This window comes from Tachysurus vachellii, chromosome 6 (assembly GCF_030014155.1).
Source record: "Tachysurus vachellii isolate PV-2020 chromosome 6, HZAU_Pvac_v1, whole genome shotgun sequence".
NCBI classification, from domain to species: domain Eukaryota; kingdom Metazoa; phylum Chordata; class Actinopteri; order Siluriformes; family Bagridae; genus Tachysurus; species Tachysurus vachellii.
In genome coordinates, this window is record NC_083465.1 from 21,812,830 (window position 1) to 21,840,102 (window position 27,273).

A 27,273-nucleotide genomic window follows, 5' to 3' on the forward strand; every position below is an offset into this window, starting at 1 on the left:
TGGATGTCTTACGGCCTAGACATAGGCCATGACCATGTACTGTTTCTAGAAAAAAAATCATAGACTGTGACTAACAGAGTAAAGTTTTACGATGAAATGCTGGATTAGGATGGTTTGATCATTGTGTCAAAATTGTGTACTCGAATAACCATTGGGGAACTCAAGTAACTTCAGTGTACAGAGAATTTAGCAGCTTTGTTTGGAAAAAAAATCAAGTAAATATGCTTGGTATGTATACTATTAAAACTATTTGAGATACATAAATGGACTATGGCTAGATTTTAGAGCAAAGCTTTAAAGGTATTCATGTGCGTTCCTGGATAAAATATACATAGTAAATGTTCCCTTGACAAAAACCCCGGCAACAAGGAAATACTTTTTTTTCTGAGAGTGAAACATTTATTGTGGAATTTTTAGGTCTAGTTTGACTTGATTAAACATTGCAAGTTTTTATTTACCGCAAGAAATTAATTGTGTGAAAAACTTAATAATTCCTACGACTTATCATTTGCTATATTTAAATTTTCACAGTAATGTCCTTTCGATTTGGTCACCCAGCTGAGGGGCTTCAGTGCTTTCACACCACTTACTGTACAGAATGACAGATATCACAACCTGCAAATGGCTTTACCCTAAGGACTGGAATGCTGGGAAATTACTTAACATATTATCAGACCATAATTCAATCCATTTAACATTTCCAAAGAAAATAAGATCATGCAGCCTTGCATTACTACCATTATCAAAATGAATTACTGGTGTATTAACAGGGTATGTACTGTTCCAACATGACATAGGACTCTGTTAATTTTGTTATGTAATGGCATTAAACATTAGCTGTAAAAGCAGAAATTGTATTTGTGTGTATATTGTAAAGCACGGAGGCCAGTTTGCTTTGCTTATCAGTGTGGATTTAAGGATTTTTTTTTTTTTTACATTTCTCTGTATATTTTGTATGAGCTGTCGAACCCTGTTCTGTAGGTCTAATAAATGAATGGAGACAGATGAGTTAGAATACAGATGAATTCATAAGATCATGCATAAGAAATCTGCTGCCATTTGGTCTGTTATGAGGAGTCATAAAAACACGACATCGTCGTGAGGACTTGACATCTTTGAAATATGCACTGGGGCAAAGTTTCTGACCCCATATGGAATCCCTGAGAAGTATTAACCCTGTACTGTGTTAGATTTATATATATAGCTAGTGTTTATCTCATTATTGTAGCAGTCGTGTGCTCGTGTGCTCATTCATTCTGGCACCAAACCACCCCATGCTACAAGCTGGACACACCACTAGTACATCATCTGACCGGAGGGTTTTGACCCGGTCCGCGATCGGGCTTCGGTCTCCAACGCGCTTCTTACGCGCGCTTCAAAAAACGGAGCCTTGGGTCACGTGCCTTTGCCCGTGACGTCATATTGTCAGATAAAAATGAGAAAGAGAAGCCCTCCTATCCATCCGTTTGTATGTTGTGTTACGCCGATAGGACAGGACGTATCGGTTAAGTGATCAGATAAAGTGTTGCATCGCAGCCCGCGAGTTTGGCTCATAGCTCTTGCGCATCGAAGCAGCACGGGGATCAGCGCGCGCTCTGAACAGCGAATTGAACAGAACAGGTGTTGGAGATAAAGGGAGCGAGAGTGAGAGAGAGAGAGAGAGAGAGAGAGAGAGAGAGTGGTACACCGCAACACAACTCGAACCGAGTCCACCGAGAGCCATGGAGAGCATGGTGAACGTCTCAGCGCCTCTCTATCACCTCTCTCATCTGTCCAACATCAGCACCTTCTGTCCGAACTTGAGCTCCGGCGGTGGCTGGAACGCGACCCTGCTGGAGAACAGCACGTGTGAGCGACCCACCGACGCGAACAAAGGCTCGACCCCCGTCATCATCGCCATCATCATCACAGCGCTTTACTCCATCGTGTGTGTGGTGGGGCTGGTGGGCAACGTGCTCGTCATGTATGTGATCATCAGGTAAGACTTGCAAGCATGTCACTTTTGGTACTTTCCTGACCATGACAACTCCACCCCCCCCAAAAAAAAAACAAACAAACAATCTGCATAAGATATAATACATCACCTGTTGAGTCTTATCTTTTGTCATTGATTTAATGATCTATACGAGGCTGGAGACTCTCAGAAATAAAGGTAGCAAACTGTACTTTTCATTGTGTTGTGTACCTTTGGTGTGTATCTTTTTTCTTGCATGTTGGGCTTCCAAATGCAATGCTTTGTGTTACGAATGTTTTACAAGTGTAGAGTTGTGCACTAACGAAATAAAAATGAATAGAAATAAAAAAGAAAAGCAACAAGAAGATGTATAATTTAGTAACATAATTTCTGAAAGTGTATGTTCCCTGATAACATTTTAAACTTATTTAAATTGCATTATTTTTGGTGCATAGATTTGGATGTACTAATAATACGATTGATTTAGGAATGAAAAGGTGCCTGACGGTGTAGTGCTCTTCAGTATTTTGTTTTCAGTATTTAATGTTCAGTACTATGATTCTTACTGTTAATTTTTCGACTGGTAAATATTTGTTATCTGGAACTGCTGAGTGATGTTATGGGCTAAACGGTCAATGGAGTTTAATACTATTCAGTGATTATTAATGCTTGAACATGCCATTATGGAAGTGTTTGCTAACTGTGAGTAAATATGTTAAAATGGAAGTCATTCCCTCCTGGAGTGCATGAGCACATGTTGAAAGATTTACACAAACAGTGAGACAGGTTTAGTGATATGCTGTGATGTAGAGTACACTCCCAGAAAAGGAAGCTACCAACACCAGCCTGTACTGTTCAGTATAAAAAGGGCCAGTCTTTGAAGTTGTGCCCTCAAAGGTATTTTGGTGGTACACAGAATGCCCCCGGAAAGCATTCATCATCCTTATGATTATTTTTTTGCTGCATTTGAAAATCAAATTTAAGTATATTACAATCAATTATTTGTTACTGCTCATTTTGAAGTAATTCTCTCAAGAAATTGGTTATGGCTACATAATAGGAAATAAAATGTACTATTACCCTGTTTTCTTTTAGCATTGTAAATTAGGACTAGTATTTTATTTCAAAAAAGCCATGTATGTTAAACAGGGTGCACTTGTGTTCATTTTAAATCCACTTGTATGCTTTTACAATAAATAGCTCTGACTTTTTTTTTGAGGTATTAATCCTGCTGTCACAAAGACAGAGTAACTGCCTGTAAAGCAATGAGATAAAGTTATGAGAAGGAAAAAAGATGGATCAAGTTGTTACAACATTGGCAATTCTTTGACCCTTTATATGAAAAATGTGAAATCCATTTTAACAAAGTGGAAAAAATGTGGTACAACCAAAGTCAGTGCTTAGGCAGGAAGGGAATTTGTTGGAGAATTGTCCATGAGTCAAGATAGAACACTGGAGGATATGTGCAGACTTTAACTTTATCATGAGCTCTTCGCAAATCCAGCCTTTATAGACGGGCCGCCAGAAGGAGGTCGCTTCCATGTTCGGTCATGCTAGAAAAGCTGATCAAACAAAAATGAATCCTCATTAGGTCTAAAGCCAAAACATAATGATTGGTGCAAATTAGCTAATACTCAGGTAACACCATTCCTGTGATCAAACATGATGATGGCAGCACAATGCTCTATGGTTGTTTTTTAGCAGGAGGAGAACCTGTTCCATTCAGACAGAAATCTGCATTTAGGGTAAATGTGTATGTTCCAACAGGACCATGAGTCAAAGTACATGACAAAAACTACTAAGAAATGGCTTGGAGAAAACCAAAGGTTTGTTGTGTATTTGGCATGGCCAAGTCAAAGTCCTATGCTTAAAATGTAATTGAAAATCTGTTTGACCTGATTGCTGTTTATCACTATTCTGCAAACAATTTGGCAAAAATCTGCAGGCAGGAATATGCCATGTGCAAAGCTTATAGAGACACATCCATACTTATGAATTAAGCAGTTTGTAATTTTTTTGTCTATACAGTAGGTGCTTTATTTTATTTAATTTTATTTCTTTATGTGGCTTTATGGTATGATGTGTAAAAAAAAATGTGGCTTTATGGCATGCTTAAATTGTGGTGCTATTGTGGCAGTGATGCCATAAATAAAAATAATTCTGGGGGAAGACTGAATATATCTGTATATCCTCTCTGTATATCTTCTACATGCTCATTTACGTCATATATATGTGTATATATGTATATATATATATATATATATATATATATATATATATATATATATATATATATATATATATATATAAAATACAGAAATAAATGTACATTTGTGTCTAATGGGGAAAACCATATAAACTGTTTACAGTAAACATATGTTTTCTGTTTACAGTAACCATACAACGGGTTTTGAGAAAAAAGTTAGATCTCCATTAGTTAGTTAGGTCACTAGTACAGTGGTAATTCCAGCTCTGTTCAGGATCAACAGCATAACTATTCAGTGATATTTTGGTGATGGTCTGTTATACTGTCTGAACCTTTCAGTGTTTAATGAACTTTTGTGTTGTTCACTAACTTTTACGTTCTGTGTTAATTAGCAGTGAGCAGTGACGTGTGTAAATACAGCTGGCTGATTGCTTTTGATAAGACCTTTGTGTAGTGGGCCTTAAACAAAAGAGCCACAAAGCAACTTTTGTAGTTTGCTAATATGACTTCATGATGGCTGTGTGAGAGCTTGTGGTGTAAATTCAAAACAATACCAGGCAGATCAGAGAATTAAATGATACATTGTGGTGTAACAGAGATTGTTTCTACATCATGGCTCCAGGCTTCCTAGATTGATCCTGAACTTGTGTTACGATCTGCATGGAGGTTCTTCTCATGTTCTCTGTATATGTCCTCTGGTTTTTCTCCTGACTTTCAAAAACAGGCCAGTGGACTGGCTACGCTAAATTTCCCCATGGTATGAATGAATATGTGAATGTGTGTGTTTGAGTGTGTGTATGTGTGAGTTGTGATGGACTGGCTTCCAATTCAGAGTCTATTCCAACCTCATACAAAGTGTCCCCAGGATACTTTCAAGCCCCTGGATTCATAACAAGTAAAAAAAATGAACTAAATTAATTATCTCTAATTTCTCATGGGATCACTACATTGATTTAAAGTTTATGAAAGTTCTTTACTTGATGCACCCTGTGAGGATGCTGTACTCAGTAGCACAGGAAATTGGAATTAGTTTCAGATTTTTAGGGATGTTTTAAATTTCATCATATCTTTGCAAATATAATTACAGCAACATGCTAGTTAAGCTACAGATACATGGATGCACGTAGCGAGAGGATATCCTAAACTCTGATTTTAGTAGCGCATATTGAACTAGATTTATTTTCTCTTTATATCTCTTACTGTTTGGAGCATCATAATTTTCCTGGCCATGCTCTGTAAATAGAATGCAGTATAAGGCATTGTTTATATATATATATTTTTTTCGCATGGGTCACTCAAGATATTTATGATGACAGGCTAATCTGATAAAGGACAAACACCTAAATTGGGCCAGTCAGTAAGAAATGGTTTTTTATCATATGTCAGGATTTTATGGACAGTATGACAGGATTTTTAGGGTAGTATGACAGATCCCAACAACTGTCAAGATAGATGTCTCAATAATTTGCTGCTATTTACTTTTTTATTGAATGCTGTGGGTGACCTTGATGAGTATAGCTCTTTTGTCCATGTTCCAAACACGATTAACTGTTGACCACATATAATATAAAAGAGACAAACACAAAATACACAGATTTGTGCTCTTTGAAACAACTTCTAAGCACATTCACTAATTTTGATAAGAAAAGCTCATTCTGTGCAGCAGCAACTCTACCTGCAGGTACAACCTTCCTGTGATTATTAATGATTTGACTGCAAGTCGGTAAAGGTTTACTGGCGGTATTGTATGCCATCGTGTTAGACCTTAGGGGCCAAGTAAAAATGGATTGATAATACAGAAGGGTTTTAAGGTGATGTATTTTTCCCATTGATACAGGAGCTGTGCTGGACTCCTGCTGTCTCAAATCGCAAGCATTACCTCGATAATATGCTGCTATTGTCAGCAGCAACATGTTCCACTATAGTAATCCAAACAAGCAAGCAATGCATTAGAGAACAAAGAAGTAAATAAAAGATTGATCTTTAAGTGGGGAAGTAAAAAAACAAAACTGGATAGTAAACGAAACTTACTCGAAACTTATAAACTAAAATCTGAATATGTGAGACAGTGTGCTTCGCAACATCATATCTGCAGATCATTTATCTAAAGCATTTCAAGCCCACTACAGGGCCCAGTCCACTGCTTCACTTTCCCTTCAAATGCTTCAATAAACCATGAGTCATCCAGTATAGGTTAGGAAAAATGTACCTTTTAGTGTCCAACAGCAATGACATAGCACATATTCACCCCTATGAAATATGTGGAACGTTCCACAGTCAAAAGTTAAAAAGGAAGGTTTCTCTTTTGAATTTTCAAAGACTGCATGATAGTCTCCAAGTGGTTCTATCCACAGCAATCTAATGCATCATGGGCTGTTAGTAAGAAAAAGTTAGTATAAAGAACTTATTGAATTTCTGTCTAAATATTTGAGTAGTCCCTAGTTTATCATCATAAAAATATCTGCGACAACTTCTCCCCTGGCCAGTTAGGTCTGGCTGATGTATATAACTATAACTGGGAAGATTTGCTCCTTTGTGACATAATTTTACAAAAATTCTTAGAACTGTGGCCATTTCCGATTAAAATTAAAGAGAAGATCATAGTACAGATAAAAGTTATTCATAAAGCATCTTAAACCTTAAAAGAGATCTTAAGGTAAAAAAGCATTTTACACACCTTTACAATATTACTCTTGGTAGCATCCGACTATGGAAGGCATATATCATTATATAGGTGGAAAACCACCTTCAAGAACCTAAGCTTGCCTAGGACTCTAAGATTACCTGCTATGTACAGCACCCTGGCTCCCAGAATATACCTAACCAGTGCTGCTGTAGCCCCTACAAACCTTGCTAATTTTACATGCCATAACATTGAGTCTCCTATAACCAGAGTTCTTTCAGGTTTCTCAGTTGTTGCTTCACTGAGGAGAGAAAATCTGTTAGACCTGTGAAGTGAAGAGGAGTGGTGCTCTCGTGGTGTGGTGAGGAGTGGTGAGCCTTAGCGTTAGCTTTGGCTTTGCGACTATGCCTCCAAGTCATCATCGCTGTGAGGGATCTAATGCCAGAGTAGGAGGGTTGCTAACTCTGCCTAAGGCATCCAGAATATCTACTACAGACACTACACTACTCTCTCGATCGCTAAACTTCTCTATCATCTGGTTGCACACCTCTAAAACTAAAATCTTCTCCATCTGAGAGCTAACTAACATATAATTATCACAAGTAAAATTAACACTAATGACAAAGAATTATTCATTCATTCATTCATTTTCTACCGCTTATCCGAACTATCTCAGGCATCATCGGGCATCAAGGCAGGATACATGCTGGACGGAACGCGAGTAAGAATTACAAAACACCTAAAAGCTTACACACTTTTCAAGCTGAATTTTTGCCATATTTAATGATTACATACCTCTGACTTGAATATGAGCTGGATTTTAAAAAAGATCCGAAGTGTGTTTCATCCCCTCAAAATCAACAGTGAAAAATATTGAGAAAAAGGAGAAAATTAAACGGTATAATTTAAACTTTGGCACAGACACGAAACTTACTGTAAACGCTCCAAACCAAGGAATGTTTTTGAATGGTACCGTGAATGTTTTATTAGATTCGGTATTAAGAAATCGTAAAAACAAATTCCGCTTATTTTTAAGAGTTACAAGAGATCAGCAGCACAACAATCATGGAATCTTCCTTAGGAGATTAATTATTCAGTCAGGTATATGCTAACATACAGTACATCAATCAATTTATAACAGGAAACTATAGGCTTGTGTGTTTTATGCCTGTTACAACATCATACATTTTTCAGGCAATAATTGCACCTCTCAGCTAAAAACTTGAAAGTTACCACATAAGCATTCAGAAATTCCTATCAGATATCAGTGCCTCCCTCGGCAGTGGATAATTATACTTAGATTCTCACAGCTTCTAGCCCCCACAAATCAACATCCGGTGTTTTGGGCCCTTCCACCTCACAAACAGGAGTAACTCTCCACAATCATGTGGAAAATCAATTTTTAGTGTGCAGGAAGGGAAACTGAAGAGAATTCTAATAGTGCCTGAGCTCTTTGTTGTCATGGAGAAGCTGGAAGAGCTGAGAGTTTGCACTCATTGTCCCCTCCTCCATCAGACTACGCTTCCTACAGTACCGGAGGGAGGAAGAGAATTTGTGGTGCAAAGAATACAGCACAAGTGTTCATGTTCGACCCATATGTGTGTTTAGTAATACAATACAGGACACTAATTAATGTGACGATGAGATTTCCTTTTAAATGGGGCTTTTAAAAAGAGGCTAATTACAGATAAGTAGTTAGAGAGCTGTAGGACTTCCTGTGGGTTTTTCGGTTCCTGTCCTTTATTTTTTTTTAGCAATTTGTGTTTGTACTATCAACTGGAGCTTTTACCATTTCCAGCTGAGTCTTTCAATAATTTACATGACTCGGTTTTGTTTTGCTGTCAGAAAACCAGTGACTAACATAAGCCACAGCCTACTTGTATACACAAGGAAACTCCCAGTGTTACTCCAAATACAACCTAGAGCTTTTGAATCTTGAATGCCAAGTGAGCTTATCATAAGGCAAAAAAGCACATAAGGCAGAGAGTGAATGCTGCTGTCAAGAAACAGGGTTCAAAACTGTTCAAAAGCTATTGGCCATGAATCAAGTCCCCAAACAATTGTCTCAGCCCTCCACTGAGTATATTCACTGCTGTAACTGTCCTCCATTGTTGTTTTGCTATGTTGCTGATATGGATCATGATGATGATGACATCTTCATATTTTCCATTCTGCTTCATTTTGCTTCATTCACATATCAGGGATACATATAGCAAGCCCGTAGGCAGGGGGGGATCACTCACTGCCTCACTGCTAAAGGTCCAGAATTTAAGTCGGTTTTTTTTCATGTGATTATTGTCATCATTGTTTTAATCAATGCTTGTGACAAATATTCTGGGTTACTGTTTCAAATTAATATGATACATTATTGTAGCTGGACGTATGTGTGTGTGTGTGTGTGTGACACTTTTCAAAGCAACGGTGAAGCATCGCCTCTGAATGATGGGGGAGGAGTTATATATATATTTTTTTTTAATTAAAAGGATTTCTATATTTTATCCACTCAATAGTCTACAATATAATATCCATATAAACGTAGCTTAATTATAATAATAAAACATAGTGGAATATTCAGTGATATTGGCTGTGCAATATCGACTTTTGTGATTGGCCAATACCGGCAAACTGGAGCCAATGGAAATGCTTCTCTCCTTTGGTGCGCGTCTTTATTCCTCTGAGAACTTCAAAGCGGACCGCTTAAATCTATTCTGTTGTTAGTGTGGTCTTTAAACTTATGAACTGTGTATGGACTGACAAAGGTGGTACGTGAGGAAGCAATTTGACAACAATGCAGTAAATAATTTAGGTGCATCAAAAAGCGTGCTCGTTAAGATACCAGCAGACAAGCTAATCCAGCACAAATTAGTGCATAAAAGGTCACCAAAATGAAGTATTTGAACCTCATAATTAAATACAAAAGGAGGAGAAAAACTGCAAAAAGGACCTGTATAGTATGAAACTGTCTCTGGTCAGATTTTTATTAAAAATCTGATCTGTTTTTGGGGGGCACGGTGGGTTAGTGGTTAGCACGTTCGCCTCACACCTCCAGGGTCAGGGTTCGATTCCCGCCTCCGCCTTGTGTGTGTGGAGTTTGCATGTTCTCCCCGTGCCTCGGGGGATTCCTCCGGGTACTCCGGTTTCCTCCCTCGGTCCAAAGACATGCATGGTAGGTTGATTGTCATCTCTGGAAAAAATTGTCCATAGTGTGTGATTGCGTGAGTGAATGTGTGTGTGTGTGTGCCCTGCGATGGGTTGGCACTCCGTCCAGGGTGTATCCTGCCTTGATGCCCGATGACGCCTGAGATAGGCACAGGCTCCCCGTGACCCGAGATAGTTTGGATAAGCGGTAGAAGATGAATGAATGAATGAATGAATGAATGATCTGTTATTTTAAAGGCAGAAAATCAGATTTGTGTAAACTCAACTTGGTAATATGAATATAGCCTTGTCCTCCATTTCCATTTCTTCTCTTGGCTGTCACTTTTATCCTAAGCCACTTCAAAGCACAGCTGCTAGACTTAGTTGGCAGAAGCTCTTACAGTTTAGAAATTTAAATCTTCCAAACACCAACTGAGTATCTAAATCACTGCGCTCAAATGTAAGGTTCCTATAACAACTTGATTTGTTATAATAAGGGCAGACACAGATGAAGTGTAGACCTCCATGTTTTAAGGAATGTCGATACGTAATTGTCGATATTTATAGGGTAACACTGTACCTTATTACATGAAGAGACCATTGATTAACCAGTGGTAACTGTAATCTTTATATAATTTGGACAAATTATAATTAGTCTAACATACATGCCTGTCAAACTCACAGCAATACAACTTGAAAAAGCACTGGAGAAGATATTTAGAGGATCCAATGAGTGTTAATAAAAAGTGCCTGCAATTCCCTTAAACTCTCTGGTCATCTTGCAGCAAACTGCAGCAGTATAATATCTTTCCAATACACCAGTTCTGGATCAGCAGTTTTAAACGTGTTCAAAGTGGTGTGTCATCTGCCACTGCAAAAATTGCACCATAAGGTCGTAGATAGAGTCAGATAGAGTGCAAATTTGGAATAATGACAGGATGTAAAATTTGGACACATAAATGTTTTATGGCAGCTGTGAAAAGCCTGACACTGTGGCAGATGCATTCTGCTGGATGTAATTATGTGAAGGTAATGTTACATCTTCATCTTTTTCCAATTCAGAGTATAAGAATAAGATTTGAAAGCAATGTGCAAGCTATATATGGTTAAAAAGGTTCAAATAGCATCATATGGTGGACAGAGATTAACTTAATTAACTTAAACGCTTTCCTTGAGTATTTGTTTTAAAATCTATAATGTTTAACAAGACTCACTTTGCAGCCAGCTCAGGAAAAGTGAAGTTATAAATCCCAGGGAGTCTAATGATTGTTCATGGAGGGGAGTTCTCAGATGATGAACCAAGAGTTCCACTGTTATGACCAGAGTTTTTACTCTGTCAATTTTTTTTATGTATATGCATGGAACATTGTAGTTCATTGGACTTCTGTGTTTGTCCAGTTGCAATCCACTTAACCTTCCTCAGTTTACTACCATATGAGGTGACACACTAAAGGCTCAACTAAAATACATTACTGAACACAACTATTAATCCATTGAAGATTTTGGTTTAGCCTTTAGCACTATCACACACAGATTGCTACAAAGGCTTATTGATCTTACAATAACAGAGCTTTTAGAAATATGGGTGTACCTCATGCCCTTTATATTGTATCATCAGTAATGTGTGCTATTTCAACTGAAATTTCTAACATGGAAAATTTGTAATTTAAAGTATATTGATAATATTAAGAATATTAAGAATATTAAGAATATTGATTCTGTGAAAATATCACATATACCGAGGGTCTAATGTATAGCGTATTCACTTTGCCACTGAAGCATTTGGTTTCCCAAACATCTGGTTTGCCTTTCTCACTTCTTTGTATGTTCTTGTTCATTTCCCCTTGTGATTGTCTGAATGTTTAGAAGGAACAAGAAAGTTTAGTTAGTTAACACATATACTTTCTCCGCCTTTCATCTGCCCTATTTAAACTCCTTGATTTTGCACCGGTGCAAGGTGAAGAATTTCCAATATACAGTACATCCGTATGCTGTTTGCAGTTAATGGTCACACAGTGACGGCTCGTCTTGATGTTAGATGGGAGAATAAAAATCTATGATCTATAAATTAGTTGACAGTGAAACTATTAACTATTAATGTGTTGAGCAATGCATTATATAACAGTGGCATAAGGTCTCAATGGCGTGAATGATGTAGACCAAAATATTCACACTTACGTAGTAGACTCAATCCTTTCTTTATTGATTATTTTTTTAGTTTTAGTTCTCCTGTTTAGTTCTCCTTTGTATTTATTATATCTGTGGCTATATTACACATTTTCCTTCTCAATCAGTCCATTTTACTTTGTGTAATCATTTGATATACCTGTCACTGTGTAAATCTACAGTCTGAGCTAGAAAGAAGCCTGCCCCAACCTAGCATAGCCTTATATGTATTTTTCATGCAACCATTGGTAGTGCTATTGTGCTTGACAAAACTGTTTTTAAAAAAATCCACCTTAAGACATTTTTTTAAATCAAAAGCACATTAAACAGCATGCCAAATAATTACACTATACTGTATGTGTATGTTTTTTTTTATCTTTGAAATACTTAGGTGGCTTAGATTTGCTGTATTTATACTAGCCAGCCATGCAGCTACTGATTCCCATTCTGTGCCCTGGCTGGCTCTTGTTTTGACCTCCTGCATATGTCCAAATTTTAGGATGGTGTATTTACCAAGTCTGATTGTTCCAAGGCCCTGGTCATGCGGTCACAATGTTTGCTGGAAAGCCTGTTATGAAACCCTGAAATTACACATTTAAAAGCTGACCTTTGACATTATCTTGTTAGTGTTTTGGTCATTAGGTGTGAAAGCTATTTTCACTTTGCACATGCACAATAAGACTTAATCTTTTTATCATATAACAGTCAATTACTAGTACCTCCTCACAGAGCTTATGCTAGTTTGAAATGACAAGGCTGCATACGGTTCACAGAACCACAGTTACATATTTTTCTTTCCTATCCCAATTTTAAAGATCGGTAACAAATGCATGGAAAGTGAAAATACAATAATAATTCTGCAGTTACAGAAATAACAGAAAGGCTGACCCTTTACATCTTGTTTTGCTTGAATAGGTTCGATAGCCATTTCAGGTCCACTTGCACACTTTTTATACACCAGTAAACAAAACTGTTCCCTTTTTTAAACATCAGTCAACGTCAAATTTTCCCTCTAGAATCATCAAAATGTTAAAGCCTTAATAATGATAATTTGCTGCAAATTCAGCTAAACATTACCACCTATTTTAATGGAATTTAAAACAACCATATGTAGTTCTCAGACTAATGTTGCAGTTTCTAATCCTCAGACTCTGGTTGTGTTTCAGCCCCGTAACCAAAAGTGGCAGTATGAAACATCTGGAAAACACCACAGCATTGAACTACATCGATATGAGGATTGATAGTGCATGACCTTCATTCTTCATTCATCTCAACAATAATTTCATGTTCAGTATAGTTAGTGTACTGAGCATTTTCTTACTTGGATTTTGTGATGTCTTGGAAAACATGATGAACTTACATTACGCTATATTACGTTTCAGGTGAATTCAAGTATGTGTGCACTACAGCATTGATCCAGGTGAATGAACAAGAAGCCTGGATTACTCATGACTCATTACTCACACAAAAATAGAGGTTTAAAAACAATAACGTGAATAACTCAGACACATTGCCGGACTTTATAGTAATGTTTGTATTTTAATTAAACAGATCAGAAAGGTTAAAGAGTATATATTCAGAACCCTTAATCTTCATGTCATGAAACTATGATGCAGATTTAATGTGCCTTAATGGTGCATTCATAAATGTTAATCCATCCCCGTGTGTGTTTAATGTGCAATAAAATATAGACATGTAAAGACAAGCAGTCTTTAGGAGAAGAGGTTTTTTATTACTAATCAATGCTCCATCTGTGACATGAGGTGAAATTTCAGGGAAAGGAAGCTTGCCTGGATAGACAGCAAACATCATTGGTTGGTTACTGATCTGAATATGTTGACATGGTGATGTGGTAACTGAAAAGCGGGTGGTGTGTGTATGGCCTTTATTTCACTGACTATGTGTCATCGTACAAAATGTATTATAGATGGCTTCCATCAACCAACCTTTAACATCCTTTAACAATATACTTTGTAGGAATGTTTCATAAATCACTGAGAAAATATATTACCACTCATCACAAACCTTTTCTGACCCTTTTATACTAGTTCTCATACTAGTTTGCTTGTGAGGAGTATTACAGACTTGTGTACAAAATGCAGTGCTTTTGCAGTCAATTTGGTTATTATTTCATTAATAAAAAATATATCATGATATCCACAATATATCAAAAAGCATGTTTGTCACAGAATCCATATAAAAGTTTTGTATTACTCTGCATTAGTTAACACACCAAATGAATTCTAATTGTATTGACCAGTTCCGTAAAATATTAATAAAACAATAGATTCCAGTATGTTGCTGACTCATGATTTGTCTTCACACTCGTGCCCCGGGTCATTTACTGTGCCATAGAAACTATTCAATTCAATTCAATTCAATTCAAGTTTATTTGTATAGCGTTTTTTACAGTTGACATTGTCTCAAAGCAGCTTTACAGAACATAAACATAGAACAAAAGGTTATTATAAAGAATAATATAAAGATTAATGTAATACAAAGTTCCAGATTAATATTAGATATATTATATATAAATATTATATATATATATATATATATATATATATATATATATATATATATATATATATATATATATATCCCCAATGAGCAAGTCTGAGGTGACTCAGTCAGCAGTGGCAAGGAAAAACTCCCTTAAACGGTAAAGGAAGAAACCTTGAGAGGAACCAGACTCAAAGGGGAACCTCATCCTCATATGGGTGACACTAGAGGGTGTGATTATAAATATACAGTCTGATAAATGATGTATTGATGCAAAAGATCACATGGAGTTCACATCTCTTCTGTAGTATCACAGAGTCTAACTGGAGCTGGTAGATCTCTAAATGCCTCAGGATTCTCAGAGTCTGTCTCATCTAAGTGGAGGTCCAAAATCTTCCTCACACGGAAGACGACGGGATCTGGTATAATTTCTGGATGCCTCGGGATGGGTAGAAAGAGAGAAGCAGTGGAGAGTATTTGTTTGTATTTTAAAGTGTGGTGCCCCATTTATTCATACTTTGGATGAACTGTAATTATCCTTTCCCAAAGGAAATTAATTTTAACAGTCTGTTTACTGTTTTTTAACTGTGTGCCAGAAAGTCTGGTTTAATTGATTATGAAGCTCAAATCACTGCTCAATGTACTGTAGCAATGGAAAACATCCACACTGAAAGGTAAATCCTCATGAAATAACAAAATAGTCAAATAAACTTTACAATCCAAGTGGCAGGATCCAGCCCGGCCTTTGGCCACGTGCTTTTGTTTATGTTCTATGTTCACGTGTCTGCCCCGCCCTTGTCTCTTCCTCCTCGCCTCTGCACACCTGTTCCTCATGTGTTAATTGTCATGTCTATTTATCCGTGCCGCGTTGCCTATGGCAGCACGGAATCCTTGTCGTCTTTTGTCTTGTCCCTTGTCATGTCGTTTGTCGAGTCCTTGTCCCTGTTTTCTGTTTTTTAAGTTATTAAACCTGTTTATTTTACGATATCCTGCATTTGAGTCTGTTTTTATCCCCGCACCCCTGACACCAAGTCCCTCACTTCAGCAATGCCTAGCTCTTTCACCTTAATTATTGTACGCAGGAGATGCGTCTTCCAAGAATATGCTTACAAACGTTATCTGACGTCTGTTTTGATTGTTGAGAACTTGAGCTCTTAATAGAATTGGAACACATGAAAAAACAATAATGTTCAAACCGACAGAATAAAGAAAACCATGTCTGTATGCTGACTGCACCTAACTCAATTTACAAGCCTGATTATTTCTTTACTTAATTAATTATTAAATTACTGAACTTTCCACTGACAGAAAACATTAGGCCCAAGTCTACATTATTTACAGGCTATTTATTATTGAGTTATTCAGTTTGGAATAAAAACAGTTCCGTCCAATGAAACTGGCTAATATTTCTAAAATCTGAATAATAAGTCGTTTTGTGATTTCCAATGATGTAGCACAATAAAAAAAAACAAACAAAAAATGCAGACCTTCTGGATGTCCCCAGACCTGTCTTCACGAGCCACTGACATCATTTTGAATATTCGCCAAGCTCTGGCATAGAAAGACAGGAGCAGGTGGAGTGTCTGGGTAATCTTTAATGGAATGACTCCAAGTGCTAGGATGGAACTGAGCTCTGGATGATTCCGTTGCAGGCAGACAGAACAGACCATCTTCATTCTGCATGTAAATGTCAATTATATAAGCTTTAATTGGGCATTTTTATGCTTGACTCCCCCAGATTATATTGTCCTAATCCATTGTAACTGCCACATCCTTTTCCTCCAGTCAGTCTAATGACATTTAATTTAATGGAACAACTGTCATATTAGAGAAAAGAAGCTTTCGACTAAATTGTAGTGGCACTTCTTCTTCTTTCTTGTTTCTTCTTTGTTTTACAGAATCCAACATCGGGTTGTATTTGAATTTGAATGCGTCACATTGACTAAGTAGTTGCCTAAGCAGAACAGACAGTTGTTTTTTCAACAATGTTGGTTTTTTCCTACAGTAGATGCATTCAAGTTTATTCAAGATTAGTCATGAGCATTTCTGACGTTTCTGTCAAACTTGCTCACTCGAACAACACCCGGCTGCCATTGTACGGACGGCGTGTGTCACTCAAGAGCGAACACATATGTTCAGCATCTCTAGCGACCTTGGTTAGTATATTTAGCTATCCACATTTAACATTTGGAGAATCGATCTGGAAAAAAAAAATACAATTATAAAATGATGCTTCGATGAGCTCTAAAGAGACAGAAGCTGTTCTGGTGTTCCCTAGCAACGAGCTAATCCTGAGGTTTTGTAACAGAATTGAAAGCCGGTTTGTCTGTGATAATACATTCTGCTCCGCCTGATCACTAGCTTTGGCTCGGGATTCATTCTTTATGAAAATCCATTTCCGATTTCAATTTCTACCTCATCCAGTAATCCACTTGTTGTACCTGAAAAAGAAGGTAAAATAAAATGCAGTCAAATAACCTTATGTCATCAGTCAAGCTTTTACTACATGCCTGGGCTCGAAGGCTGTCCGTCCTCGATCGGTATGAAAAATCTACTTCACTTGTCATTTCAGAGTCCTTGACGAGAATTCACTTTAGAAAATGGATTTGTGACAAATCCATACATTTTCCTCAATTTCTTGCCTGATTATTCCATGACATGAGAAATGTGAATGTAGATAAAATTTTTGCCCTGTCAGGATACATCGTCTGTGTGTATTTGAATTATAGTGAACCTATTTGTTGTAATGCTCTGATACAGTAAAGATGCCAGAAAAACACCATCTGTTTAAAGCTGTTTGAGAGAAAGACAGATGCTGCAATTTCCAATTCAGTACGCTCAGAGCTAATATGACAGTCATGAGGGATCAGTTTTAATGGGTTCCCAGCAAACATCTAAAAACCATGAAGATTGACATTGTATATTGGTGATTAGAAGCAGAGTACAGTTCCTCACAAGACTGAAATGCTCAATTGCAAAAGGAATAATTGATCCTTGGGATATTCGCACAATTAGAGATAAACCCTGGTGAGAAAAATAAATGGCAGGATCATTTGTCGGGTGTAAAGAGATTATGGATGATTCCATAATCAGCAGTAATGTTTGATAGCCTGCAGTGTCACAATGTTGTGCTACATTACAGTTGAGTGAATAAACAGGTACATTTGTAGGTAGTACAGATATCTGTGACATTTACTTTTAAACCTTTCTAATGTCAGAATGACTATTTGCAAGGGTTTACGTTCAGTGTGATATAAAATCTTTAGCCATATACAATGTATGTTGTTTTAATCCAATCCATGTACACAGTCAGTGCAGAAGAGAATGCCAGAAGGTTTCAGGTGGTATTTTTTGGGACAGACTAGAGGTGTTCATCAGCACTGGGATCCTGTAGGATGCAAAAAAAAAAAGGAGGATTTCATCTTCCTGCAGATACAGTATGAAGCTTGTGAGATGAAGAAAGATGCTGCACAATGCATTGAGAGTGTGAACATGCATAGAACTTTAATAATCTACTGGTCAGAGCCACTGTGGGATAAATAGAGTGCTGCAGGGATAACGTGTTGTTGTAGACCAACCCAGAAATGATCATCATGCTGGTTCCCTTAACACAAAGCCAGTATGGTTTGTACAGTATATTTTGTATTATTGCAAAATTTAAACTCAGTAATAAATGATTTTGACACATTTTGTTCAAGATAATCGTTACAATTGAAAACAAAACTGATGAATTTCGATGAAGTAAAATCTAAAGTTAGGCTATAAATGAACTACTCCATGCACAGATGTACGTAACACTAAGCTTCTGAAAACTCTTTATTTAATACCAAGTTCCCTGATAATGATCCAATGTGCTCTTTTTGTGGGTAAATCTGAATGAATGGAAATGCAAGTGCTGAAATAGTTTGCAAAAATGTCAGTATAAAAACAGCAAGGCTGTAGTAGATAATGCTTCCTGTTCTGTGTGATGATGTTTAATGTCCCTGACAACCTCTCTGGTCCCTTTCAGTCACTTGATAAAATCTCAAGACTTTACAAAAAGCTTTACAAAATCATGAGTGGATATTATTATGGGTTTTATGTTGTAGAATAAACCGTGAAAATATCTTGAAAATATCTTGTGTTAAATGTGTGTTGACCTTATTTAAAGCATTTAACCAAAAACCGATATATAAAAATCCCATTGAATTCAAGATGATGGAACTGGGTATTAGGTTATATAATAACATAAATTATTAGGTCAGAAATAACCAGGTTATTTCTGACTTTAGGGCATTTCTTTAAAACTACATACCATTGGATTTTTCCATGTAAATTATTGTTGCTAACAATTAAATTATACATATAAAGCTAAGGATATACCAGCTAAACATTCCTGATTTGTCCATAATCGTTAATTATTAATCAATGAAATGTTGGTAAAAACAATGAAGACATTTCAAAAAGCCAGCCTAGGTGTTTAATCTCCATGAATCCCAGGTTCTGTCATAGAAAGAAGTTAATGCTTTCAAAACACTTACTTAAATGGCGTATACATCCAATCGTGTTTTGCCTGACATTTACAATAATAACAGTTAGCCATCGTGTTATTATGACTATTAGATACCACAGCGTGTATACATTTATAATGAAAACAACTAGATATGCATCATATTAGTGCAAATGAGAGGAGCTTTAGTGCCACAGATATCAAAGTTAATAGTCGTATAGTAGAGATGTTTTCTGATTTCTTTTTTTTTTATTTGAGGAGCGGGCACACTTGAGACTTTGGTGGGATTGAGAACGGCTATATAGGCTAGCGTTTACCAAATGAAATTAGAAGATCACGTCAGGTCTAATACACCTTGAGGTCAGTGACCCTCAGGAATGTATTAAATCCTGCATGCGCAACACACAGTACTGTGACGTTCTGTGCTATTTCATCTGTGACAGTAAACTAAACACTACATCGTCATTCATCAGATGCGCCTGCGTCTGCAGACATTGCTATGTTGGAAGCCCACACCAGCGAGATTTTTGTTTACATCCATCTGGTTTGTCTGGAATGCACTAGACATTATATTTTATCTCTGTTTTTTTGCAAGAGTCAAATAGTAGCGTTTTAAATTGCGGACCCTTTGCTTTTTTTTTTTTTTTTTTTTACAGCATAATGGTTTAACTTAAAACAAATACACTAATCTAACATGATCTTTTTGTATATTTTGCAGGAGGCTTTAAAAGCCATTTCACAAACTCTATGGCATGAATAAGTCCATAAAAGCATAAATGCACCCTTCTCCACTGAGTAATTCACTGTCTGAGCTCATTAGCATAAAATGCTTTCACATCGTCAATATAGAAAGATAGCAAATTATTTTCCTGCACAGAAACCAGACACTATACTTATGAATTATGCATTATGCTCATTAAGAACCTATTTTCATAGACACTGGAGAGCACTTAAAATCTCATTTTAATAGTCCAGACACAACTGCCCCTTTCCACGAGGCGACTAACTTTCCTGATTAGAAAATCTTCCAGATGAGAATTTATGCATATGCCTTCCTCTTTCCCTTGGAATGAAAACATTTGAAATGCAGTGCAAATGGCACTCTTTATAAATTGTGAAGGCTTTCATATAAGACGGTGAAAATGGCAAGCATCTTTGTGTACTTTGTGTCATTTAGTGCATGCGTTAGTGTTAAAATTGGGTCATTATTATCAGAGATGGGATAAGACTTTTTATGGCACTCCGAAAGCGGATGAATTGAATGTGCTGTAATGGGCATTTCTATGCACAATAGAATAGTCTCCTATTAAAATGCATGCTCTGCCTCACCTCTATTTCTACATCTCTGTCACTTCAATACTTCTAGATTACTTTAAAGACTTCAGTAATTATCAGCATTTATTTCAAAGTGGGGAAGCGTTGCCGTATTCGTCTGTTCGTATGAGAAAAGTCTAAGAATTTAGGTGATTTGCTGATGTCTAATTATGATGAGAGTTGCGTAAGTCGAGGAGAAGAATGAATCACGGATTGGATATCAAGTACGCAAGTGCTACATATATGTCTTCGATATGAGCTGGCTTTTCAAATTAACGTCTTTAATAAAAGGGCTGCAGATGACTATCAGCCTGAGATTATGTTGTAACATCATATAGTGTGTTAGTATTGTAATGCAGTGTCTGGGTCTGTGTCTGTATATTGTTTCAATTAATCACATCTGTCCTAGTATTATGAGTTAAATCTAATGTAAGCGGAAGTTTTTTTTTTAAATTAGGGATGTGTGCAAGACGGTATCTCAATTTTTATAAGTATTTTATTTTTAGAATCTTTGTACCCGCTAGTGACAATGTCTGATTAATTATATAACCCTTTTTACCAGTACACTGCATCCTTATGAACTTATCAGACATTTTCGATCAGTATAAGCAAACAAATGATTTTATCTTAGCAAATTTGATAGAAAATGAGTCAGGACACTGTTGTCTTTCAGTGTGCAATGTTTTTCAATCTGTTGGATAACGTTACACAGAATTTTAGTGTTTGGAGATGACCTTCACATTTTAGATGCTTATGAGCAAGCACTTGGGGCATCTCAGGGAACAGAAATGGGTTTGATATCACTATTCACTTTGAAATTACTTTTTTTTAACTTTTCTATGAATATATTGCCCCTAGAATGCTAGGGAAAAACATGAATACTTATGAAAAACTAGAAAGTCTTAAAGCCCTGACTGCCTACTTTCATATGAGCCATTAACCAACACTCTGGGCTGTGAAAGAAATCAGTGGAGAATTCAAAGCTGAACATAGTCACCCCAAAACAGGCACAAATTCCATGTTTTGCCTCTGTTATAAAGAGTTGCTGTATATCCAAAAACACATGAAAGTATAAACCTCCTGCTGTGGATAATAGCAATAGTGTGCTTCCCATTCGTATGTATATTTGAATCTGTTCAGTCCTAATGAAGCATTTTGTATTCAGTTACATACTATTCTTATATGTAATATTACAACTTTATCATCCTTGAAAATGATTCACAAAAGTGCAATTTAATGCAGTGCTTCTGTGTGATCTGCTTCTATGCACCACAGATACACCAAAATGAAGACTGCAACAAACATCTACATCTTTAACCTGGCCCTGGCAGATGCCTTGGCTACCAGTACCCTCCCCTTCCAAAGTGTGAACTATCTCATGGGCACCTGGCCTTTTGGGGACATCCTGTGCAAGATTGTCATGTCGATTGACTATTACAACATGTTTACAAGCATCTTCACATTGACAACTATGAGTGTAGACCGCTACATCGCAGTGTGCCACCCTGTGAAAGCTTTGGACTTCAGGACCCCTCGCAATGCCAAGATCGTCAACATCTGCAACTGGATCCTGTCGTCTGCTATCGGTCTGCCAGTCATGATCATGGCTTCGACTATTACTACACTCGACTTCCACAGCAGCGGTATGTGTGAAATTACTACATAATTCAAATACCTTATATAAATGGGTGTGTATTTTCTATAATGGATTAGTGAGAGTTTTAGCAAGAATTACAAATATACTTATAACCTGGATCTGGAAAATTATTTTGTTCTGAATCTAGACAGAATAGCCCATAATACTAAAGTGGGGCTAAATATATTGTGCAAATCAAATGGCACCCCAGAGTTTATTAGAGAAAACCAAAACAAACATCATCATGAAAACCAATGAACTATCAAAGCAAGTCCAGGACAAAATTCAGGGAAAGGAGTTCAATGTATATGGACATCTGACCATTGCACCCTTATGTGGCAATTCTCCAAACTGTTACCACATAGTTGGAATAGCAAAATTGTCTAGAATGTATTTGTAAATTGTAGCATTATGATTTCCATTGACTTGAACTAAGAAGCCCAGATTTGTTCCAGCATGACACTGCCGCTGTGCACAAAGCAAGGTCTCTGAATGCAGGGTGAGGCTGAAAAATGTAGTTTATTGTGTCCTTATCTGAATGTCGCTGAACACCTTTGGGATTAATTGGAAATCCAGCTGCATCCCTCCTCATCTGACATAATACCAGTGCCCAATCTCACTAACGCTCTTGTGGCTGAAAGACTCAAACAAAATTCCCATAACTGCATGAAAAGGTTTTGTAGAATGCCTTCTTAGATGATTGCAGGCTGTTATAGCAACCACAGAGGAAGGTGGGGGACGCAACTGTGTATTAATGACAATGTTTTTAGGATAGGATAACAAGCATGGCAAGTACTTATAGGTCTGATGGTAAGACGTTTACATACAATGAGCTTTTTGTATGTTGGAATGGTGTCTGAAAGCTTTTAATTCATTACATACGAGAGTAAAAATGTGAGACATAGAGAAAAACATAGAGAACCCAATGCCAACATAATGCCTTCATAGTATAATAGATCCATTGTCTTTCATAAATTGTCACATATCTGATGATAGATGATGCACTGTTGTTCTAATCGTGTTTCCGTGTGCCATTTTCTGCCCATCCTTTCTCCCACTTCATTAGGCATTGTTGACTGCACTCTTTTGTTTCCTCACCCATCCTGGTACTGGGAGAACCTGCTAAAGATCTGCGTCTTCATCTTTGCCTTCATAATGCCTGTTTTGATTATCACTGTGTGCTACGGCCTGATGATCCTCCGCCTGAAGAGCGTTCGCATGCTGTCCGGCTCCAAGGAGAAGGACCGCAACCTGAGACGCATCACACGCATGGTGTTGGTAGTGGTGGCCGTCTTCATTGTGTGCTGGACCCCAATCCACATCTTTGTGATCATCAAGGCCCTGGTGACTATCCCCAACTCTTTACTGCAGACCATCACCTGGCACTTCTGCATCGCCTTGGGTTACACCAACAGCTGCCTCAACCCAGTGCTCTATGCCTTCCTGGACGAGAACTTCAAGCGATGCTTCCGTGAGTTCTGCATACCCAGTCCATCAGTGCTGGACCTACAGAACTCGATGCGTTCGACGCGCACCCGCAATCCACAGCGCGAGGCTCAGTCCAGTCCCACAGTAGATCGAACCAACCGGCAGGTATGACTAGCAGTGGAGATGTCCTCACTGGATTTGCGCTGCCAGCCCAGTGTTGACATCAACTCAGAACTCACACAAGTCACCACAGGTCTCTAAGCCGGGGGTGGAACTACCAGTCAGCTGTGATAGTCATGAAAATCTACCATACCATTCTAGATTTCTTCTAAAATCTATATTTCATATGCTAAAGTAATCTAGTTACTAAGAAGAAACCTTACACGAACACAAACATTTCCACGAAGCTGAATGATAAGTAGCCCAGAATTGCTTGTGCAAACATCTGCCATGTTGGCCATTAGACCAATTATGTTTTATAGGCCAACATATGCTGTATGATAACTGTTGCATTTCTGCTTTTCTTTTTTCTTTGACTGTTTGTTTGTCACTGTGTAATCATAAAAAGACTGAAAAGAAATTGTTTTCTCTTCATCTCCAGTTCCTGTAATGCTCTAAATACATTGTAAATAATATTTTCTTAAAAAAATAAATAAAATCAGTGCTTTATACTTGTCAAACTGTGCCATTAGACTGAATTAAATATCCTAGATATTTATGAACATATATTCTGTATATCAGTAGTTTAAGTGGAATGTCACATCCACACTTTACCACAAGTTTCCAAGCAGCATAATATCAAAGGTGGTGTTTTTTCAGCTGGTCCACCTGCACTGCAATGTCCTTAAAAAAAAAAACTATACATGATATAGTTATAGTTAGACTAGGTTTGTAGTTCTTTGAATCAAATGCACAATGTGAAAATTATTTGTTCTTTGACATGGCACATACTGTATGCAATTGTCATGCTTCAGTGGTGACAAATTATGTATGTGATTGTACAAACGTGTTATTTGTCAAATCTGATTTGTAAGATAATCAAATTTACAATGCTGAGGTCTTAAACTCAAATATCTTGCTTGCATGGCAACATTTTCTTCAGACAAGATATAAAAGTTGTATTTTCTACATGTTACTGAGCTTTTCATTTTCATCCTAAATAAATTATTTGGTGTGAATTGTATGTTTCTCGTCATGTCACTGGACTGAAATTAGCAGCACTTTACAGAAATATGCAGCACAGACATCAGATGAGGTCTGAACATCGTTGTTCAAAAAGATAAAAACGATTCATGCATTACTAAGGTTTGGAAATGCAAAGGTCTCTCCATGCTGATCTTACCCATGGTACAGTCTTTGTCTTTGCTCTCCTTTGTGCGTTGTGACAGATATTCATAGGAATTTTTGTTTCTAATGCAAGCACACAGAACGTTTTATCCAGTAACGAGTCAAATACACAGAGGTGATGAGATACAGTAGGATTTGTTGCTTTTCTCATTCACTGCACAGCATATTTGTGTTGCTTTAACTGCTGAACCACATCTTTAAAACATTTTCAACATTACTTATACCATTCAAACTAAACTGAAGGTCACTTGAAGGTCACTTGATGGTTCACAACTGTTACATTTCTTTAATGACCATAGCTTATTCATATTAATATTAATATTTAAAAAAATATTCTTAAAATATGCAGTATTCGCAAGGCTTCTATGAAAATGGGCTGCTTTGCATAATTGTAGACACAGGAAACAGCTCTGAGCATAAATGCAGGTGTCTTACGATTTGCATATTTACACATGCACAATATAATCTGCTGGTGTTTTTATAGTGTTAAATAAGTAGACAAATGGCCAATACCATGCCAGAAAAATACCCCTTATCGCATAACTGAGAAACTGATCCCTTTCACTCTAGGACATCTCCGTTTTGCTGCTGAATTTTGCACATGCACTCGCCCACATTTAAATATACCGTCTAAGGTGATCATCTGATAATATGACTGTTTACACATCTTTATAGGCTTGTGTTTGCGCTTTTGCACCACTGCACTCTTAAATGTGCGTTAATCTTTGTAATGAGGGTTTTATGCCCTGCAACCCTACCATAATATCCCTCTCTGTGTCTTGCTGACATTCTGATCACGTCCTGCATTAACATTCTCAGTCATCTGAAAAGCAGTGGCTCTTCTGCTTTCCACTCATCGTACATAATGCACAAGGATCACTGTCAACAAATGTGCACTTTCCCCTACAGTGTCCAATCTTATTTACTGCTGTCTTTCCTATAGATCTTAACAATATCTCACTTTAGCGACCGGTAGTGTTTAAATCTTTGTAACTGAAGCTCCTGCTGTTGGGGTGTCTCCATAACGAACGTCGTTCAAGTCATATAAATTTTTCCCAATGCTGTCTTAATTTAAAGATGCACAGCATTTTTCTACAAAAATAGAAGTGCCTAGAAGAACCGTGGCTGGTTGTGACGATGCTTACAAAAAGTTAAATTTCCTTATAAAGCTGCACAAAGTATACCTGAGGCTACTGGTGCATTTTAATATACAAAGGATTTTCACATCAAATCTTGACTGTTCTTGATGACAGGAATGGAACCCAGTGTGGTCTTCAGTTGTAGTATCACATATGACTCAATGTTTGATGTATTATTTTGAGATGCTTTTCTACATAACATTTATGGCATTTGCTGATGCCCTTATCGAGAGAGACTTTCATTTTATCTAATGTTATACAACTGAGCATTTGAGGGTTAAGGGCCTTGCTCAACCGCCCAGCAGTGGCAGTTTGGTGGACCAGGGATTGGAACTCACAACCTCCTACTCAGAGGTCCAACACCTTAACCACTAAGCTACCACATCACTTTTCTATTTATAGAGAGTAGTTAATTACAGTATGTAGCCTGTCATCTTGAACCAGTCTGGCAATTCTCCTTATTAGCTCTATTATCTCTTTGTCCCTGTATAGAGTTGCGTCTAAAAATCCCAGTAAATCAACAAGTCTCTAAAATACCTTTAGACAATTTCACAAATGACAAAAGTAAGTGAGATTATTCTGATGTAAACATCTTAGTAATGTATTAGCATGCTTTTATATGAAAATGAAAGAAAATGCCTATGATTATACCTCATACACTGTATGCTGGAATATCATAGTATCTAATAATAGTAATAATAGTTAAAAGCTCCATTTTACCTTGAAGATTTTCAGCAGATTTCTATGTGCTCTATAGTGATTTACTATTTTTCTACTACACTTGTAATAAGTGCCATTTTCACTGTATTCTACGCAAAGACCTACATGCTGACACTCTTTTCTTTATTTTTTTCCTTTTTCAGTTATGCCTTAACATATGGCTTAAACATACACTATATTGCTAAAGGTTTTTGGACGTCTGCACTCCATTCAGACAGAACAGAAATTATAAATCCTTTCTTACGCATACAAAGCTTGAATCTACACATCCAGCACAGCGGAAGAACAGGAAGAAGCTTCGCTATAAGACTCCAAAGACCATTTCCAGCAAAATAAAACACAATACCAACACCAAGCGGCTAAATGAACAGACATAAAAAAATGAGCAGACATTACACATGCAACAAAAATGACCCAAGCAATCGGCCAATACACGACATAAACACAACCAGCTTCTGCAGATTCCAACTGTATAACTGTATAAACACTTTTTTATTAAACACCAAGGATTTTTTTTTTGCTGTGTTCCATCTTCTCTTACTCTGATCTCGTGATATTCTTATTCTATTATTCAAATACACATTGTAGTTTTTAAGATTTAACCATGATCA

General features: G+C 37.1%; 1 protein-coding gene across 1 annotated transcript; it reads left to right on the top strand.

Moving 5' to 3' along the window:
- Positions 1 to 1,453: 1,453 nt before the first annotated feature.
- Positions 1,454 to 24,590, top strand: oprm1 (opioid receptor, mu 1). Its single transcript, XM_060872899.1, has 3 exons — positions 1,454 to 1,978; positions 21,668 to 22,035; positions 23,095 to 24,590. The coding sequence occupies exons 1-3, from the start codon at positions 1,722 to 1,724 to the stop codon at positions 23,625 to 23,627; spliced, it is 1,158 nt and encodes a 385-aa protein (XP_060728882.1). The 5' UTR covers positions 1,454 to 1,721; the 3' UTR covers positions 23,628 to 24,590.
- The last annotated feature ends 2,683 nt before the right edge of the window (positions 24,591 to 27,273 follow it).

Coding starts and splice junctions, on each gene's coding strand:
- oprm1 (XM_060872899.1), top strand. CDS start 1,722: ATGGAGAGCATGGTGAACGTCTCAGCGCCTCTCTATCACCTCTCTCAT. Junction 1,979..21,667: donor GTCATGTATGTGATCATCAG/GTAAGACTTGCA, acceptor TATGCACCACAG/ATACACCAAAATGAAGACTG. Junction 22,036..23,094: donor ACTCGACTTCCACAGCAGCG/GTATGTGTGAAA, acceptor CCACTTCATTAG/GCATTGTTGACTGCACTCTT.